Here is a 4,349-nt window from a genome sequence, read left to right as displayed (position 1 = left end):
TAAGTTGCTCTTCAACCGACACGCCGTGTTGCTAGCGACATGTGTTGCTCTGTAAAGGTGACAGCGATATCGTATTGCGTCGGTATGCGAGATCAACAAAAAATAAAGGGAAAAATCCATTGGCGATAATATTGCTTATTACATGTTAACAGTTGCCAGTTGCTTATTGCTCCGGTGTGCGAGCCGCCTAACGAAACCTTGCGGCAATGCCGTCGATAAAGAGGCGAACCAGCCCAGGAGGCTGAAAACCTCTCAAATAAAGAATAAAAAAAAAATAGCATTTCCGCTTAAACTTTATCAATGATTGTTCACGATTTTTCCACCACTTGGCGAAAATGTGTTACTGTATCTCTAACGTGTTTATCCCCACCACCTTTTTCGCTTCACAGATATCCAGCACGAAACTCAATGTTGTCAAGGTCCAATTGTTGGTCATATTTATTATTTTTTTTACTCAGTGTATGTCCATTATTCAAGAATCTACATCTTCACAAACGATAAATTGGCAACCATGTAACAATTTATCGAAAAACCGAAGCGGGTTGATTTTATTTTTGCAACAACAAAACACAGACGGCTACATAACCTTGAAGACACTGTTTTGTATCGGCAAGACAATTTCGTCATCAGTTATTTCTTTTTTCGAAATAAGAGTCTCCAGAAATTGCGTTGAAACGATGTCTAATTTTGACCTGAAATCGATTACAAGTGCGCTCCAGGAAGCACCATCTAGAACGGGAGTGAGTTTCCTTGGCAAGGCTCTCAAATGGGAAACCGAATCCGGCGGTAAGTGCACAAGTCAAACACCTGCCTGTTCCATTAGCATAGCAAACGCATTTTGATTGTCCCTTTTTTAATACTCCAGCAAAGGAACTGATTGATGCTATTGAAGCTTGTGCCAGCCTCCAGTTTCTGGATCTCGAAGGAAACACATTGGGTGTGGAGGCAGCTGTAGGAATTGCCAAAGCGTTAGAAAAACATCCCGAGTTAAAAGAGGCACTATGGAAGGACTTATTTACCGGTCGCATGAAGACTGAAATTCCACTAGCTTTGAAGGCTCTTGGCGGAGGAATGATTGCCGCTGGCGCACAGTTGACCGTACTTGATTGTTCCGATAACGCACTCGGGCCAAATGGAATGACTGGATTGGTTGATCTTATAGAAAGCTCGACATGTTTCACACTGCAGGTTGGACCATCGTCAATTTAGACTATATTAATTGAGAGTCTAATTTTTCTTCATATTCACAGCAACTCAAGCTGAATAATTGTGGTCTAGGAGTCACGGGTGGTAAAATGCTAGCCAAAGCTCTTCTTGCTTGTCACGAGGCCAGCTCCAGGAAAGGCAAGCCGCTAGCATTGAAACTGTTCATAGCGGGACGTAACCGACTCGAAAATGATGGTTCGAAAGCTCTAGCGGAAGTTTTTGGCCTTATTAAAACCCTGGAACACGTCGAGATGCCACAAAATGGCATCTACCATCCTGGAATCACTGCTCTTTCGGAGGCGTTTAAATTGAACGCAAACCTGAAGATGCTAAATTTGAACGATAATACAATTGGACCTAAAGGTGCAGCCGCACTGGCTGTGGCGATATGTGATTTGCAAAATTTAGTGGAGGTAAACTTCGGTGATTGTCTGCTGAAAACGAGAGGCGCAATTTATATCGGTGAAGCGCTACAGGAGGGTCATAATACCATCGAAGTGCTAAACTTTGGCTACAATGAGATTGGACCGGAAGGTGGATTCTCCATAGTAAGCGCTACGTATAACAAGGAAAATTTGAAATCGCTGATTTTGGACGCAAATCAATTTGGGTATGAATGTCGGGAGCAGCTGAAAGATACTCTTCGTGAGTACGGACGTTTAGAAGCTTTAGGCCCCTTAGATGAGGATGATTCCGAGGGAGAGGAAGAAGACGAAGATTATGAGGAGGTCGAGGAAGAGGAGGAGGAGGAAGAAAACCAAGGAGAAGAGTCGGATGAAGCTGAAACCGATGATGTCGGGGAATCCGAACAAACAGGCGAAGGTGAAGAGTTGTTCGAAATTTCTGCAGTCACTCCTGAACCCGCGATAAGAAACATTCTGGAAGAGAAAAAGACTACAGAAATCGTTGATTTAGACGATTCGCTGCCATACACAGTGGAGGCCTATTGTCGGACACATTACCCATCGGAAACTATGTTTAACGCACTAGAAGAAGAAAACAAAGTGGAAGCCTTCAGAGAGTATCTCAAATCCTTGCCGTCGGAAGATTATCTTGTATATCTCGCTTTCACCATACTGAAAATATCGGAGATTTCGGAAAAAAGCAACGAAGCACTTTCGCTTTCAGAGGCGCTTTTGGTTGATGCTTTCGATTACGCGAAAAACAATAACAGACTCAAAAGTTTGAGAAACTTTTTACTGATCCAACTGGGATTGCTTAAGTGCGAGGATAGTTCTTTCAAGCCCGGATATAATGTGCAGGGCTGTCGCCATGCGCTCAAGAATGCCATCAAGAAGAATATCGTACCCGAGGAGGAGCAAAGCTTTTTCAAGGTGTTCCTGGAACATCGGGGTTAGCGGTGCATTGATTCTGTTTATCGTATGTATGTTTATTTTACGCTAAGAATTATTTAAAACCAAATACAATCCGGAACGTAAACTGGGTGTTCACTAGCTATAGATTTTTCGAAAATCAGGTAAAATATAATCGAGTGGAATACTTCTAAACGTTCAAAGAAACTGATGACAAGTGGATATATGTTTCGCGTCCATCTGCTTCTGTAGAAGGGTCATATTCATGCATTAATACGGGAACATATTTTCTCTGGAAGCGTAAGTTTACATGATGAATTTGCTTCACGGGATTTCCTATTGAACCGTTTAACTCGAACAATGTTCCATTGGAATAATCAGTCGGAACGTACTTTTGCATTAAATATATGCTGCTGATGAATGTTGATTTTCCATTAGCAATTGCCGAATATTCGTTGAAGATTCTATTCAATATCCTCGATTCAGGTTCGTCATGGCGACTGTGGTATTTAGAGGGAAACACGATTAAAGCTTGAATTATATGTGAAGCAATGACATAGTCAACGCAACTTACACTTGCACTTTGTGCTGTTCGAAAACGTGTAACGCGAACTCGTCTGACTCTTTGCTACGATTGTCGGGTCCGTGGACAGCTGGCCTTTTGTAGATGATTGCGCCAACAAAATATCGCTTTGCAGTGCTTTCGTTCTGCAATGGTGGCAGGTCATTATTGTTCTTGTCGCGCCACAGTAGTGGAACATGGCTTCGTCGTTGCTGTGTCGTTGCTGTCTGGGCTGATGGTAAATATTCGCCCATACCACGAAGTCTCCTTCTACGTTGCTCGTATGTGGTAATAGCCGCAAGCCTTCTACGGCGGGAGGACGTCATTTTATTATGTAAAAAATCGCAGAGGATGTGAATTGAATAGTTTGTCCAAAACGTGTGGAGTACACAATAGATGTATCGTATAAATCAGAATTTTGTTTGGTTCGGTGTTGTTATCTAACGATTCCATTCTCGCGGGTTCATGTCACGGTTAACACGTTAGTGTGAATTCATATTGAATGATGGTGCGCCGATTGTTGGTTGCCGTGACAAGGTTCCTAGGATTTCTGATTCCAAAGCAGTCCGTACATGATCATTATTACTACACAAGATAAAAAGTTGTGAAACAAAAACTGAACGAGTATTGCTGATATTGAAAGAATGTCCAATATATTGTACAAAATAATAATAAAAACAATTTATTGCCTAATGTTGAAAAATGTTGCATAATCTATTAGTGATATTGTGCAAAATGGTTTCAGTTGATGTTGATACTGGTTATTGGAAATGTTCTTTCAAGTACTCTAAATAGGTTTAGAAGAACAATTTCACATACTGTCTGTTATTCGGAGACGTATGTGTGGCGATGCTTATGAAGCATCCAAACAGGCGTTTTAAAGCCATCCAAACAATCGGTTTGGTGAAGAGGGCGATTTACTCCTTAAAGACTGGTTTAGAGCTCCCGTGAACGTGAACAAACACTTTTTTGTTAATAATTCATCAGTCCATATATAAAAGGCGAGGAAAAAAGCTTTCACATTCACATTCATTTCACATTGAACAGGTAGTGAAGTAGTACGATCATTTCACGGTGGACCACATTGTGAACAAATAACTCAAAAAATCGTGGTGAATTAAATGTTTTTGTCACGTTCACGTTCATATTAAAAGAGCGCAAGTCAACGTGAAGTAAATAAAAATCGAATTCGGATAAAATATACTGTTGTTCACGAATCAACCCGGAGCAACGAAGTTTTTCAACCTATACAGAGATCCGATTGAACG

At 41.2% G+C, this 4,349-nt stretch overlaps 2 protein-coding genes across 2 annotated transcripts; one reads left to right on the top strand and one right to left on the bottom strand.

Moving 5' to 3' along the window:
- Window positions 1-550: 550 nt before the first annotated feature.
- LOC129776100 (ran GTPase-activating protein) lies at window positions 551-2,668 on the top strand. The gene is made up of 3 exons (XM_055781507.1): window positions 551-786; window positions 866-1,188; window positions 1,251-2,668. Exons 1-3 carry the CDS (start codon window positions 678-680, stop codon window positions 2,562-2,564), a joined length of 1,746 nt encoding a protein of 581 aa, XP_055637482.1. The 5' UTR covers window positions 551-677; the 3' UTR covers window positions 2,565-2,668.
- LOC129776101 (uncharacterized) lies at window positions 2,576-3,551 on the bottom strand. Its single transcript, XM_055781508.1, has 2 exons — window positions 3,094-3,551; window positions 2,576-3,019 (listed from the first exon to the last, which is right to left on the bottom strand). Exons 1-2 carry the CDS (start codon window positions 3,405-3,407, stop codon window positions 2,710-2,712), a joined length of 624 nt encoding a protein of 207 aa, XP_055637483.1. The 5' UTR covers window positions 3,408-3,551; the 3' UTR covers window positions 2,576-2,709.
- Between the last annotated feature and the right edge of the window lie 798 nt (window positions 3,552-4,349).

The sequence above is a fragment of the Toxorhynchites rutilus genome, chromosome 3, assembly GCF_029784135.1.
Source record: "Toxorhynchites rutilus septentrionalis strain SRP chromosome 3, ASM2978413v1, whole genome shotgun sequence".
In the NCBI taxonomy this organism is placed as follows: domain Eukaryota; kingdom Metazoa; phylum Arthropoda; class Insecta; order Diptera; family Culicidae; genus Toxorhynchites; species Toxorhynchites rutilus.
This window is presented reverse-complemented; position numbering and strand designations above follow the sequence as displayed.

What these genes read in the sequence shown, in the direction of transcription:
- LOC129776101 (XM_055781508.1), bottom strand. Translation starts at nt 3,407, where the DNA reads ATGACGTCCTCCCGCCGTAGAAGGCTTGCGGCTATTACCACATACGAG. An exon ending in GAACAGCACAAAGTGCAAGT is followed by an intron (nt 3,020 to 3,093) that starts GTAAGTTGCGTT and finishes TAAATACCACAG; the next exon opens with TCGCCATGACGAACCTGAAT.
- LOC129776100 (XM_055781507.1), top strand. Translation starts at nt 678, where the DNA reads ATGTCTAATTTTGACCTGAAATCGATTACAAGTGCGCTCCAGGAAGCA. An exon ending in ATGGGAAACCGAATCCGGCG is followed by an intron (nt 787 to 865) that starts GTAAGTGCACAA and finishes TTAATACTCCAG; the next exon opens with CAAAGGAACTGATTGATGCT. An exon ending in CGACATGTTTCACACTGCAG is followed by an intron (nt 1,189 to 1,250) that starts GTTGGACCATCG and finishes TCATATTCACAG; the next exon opens with CAACTCAAGCTGAATAATTG.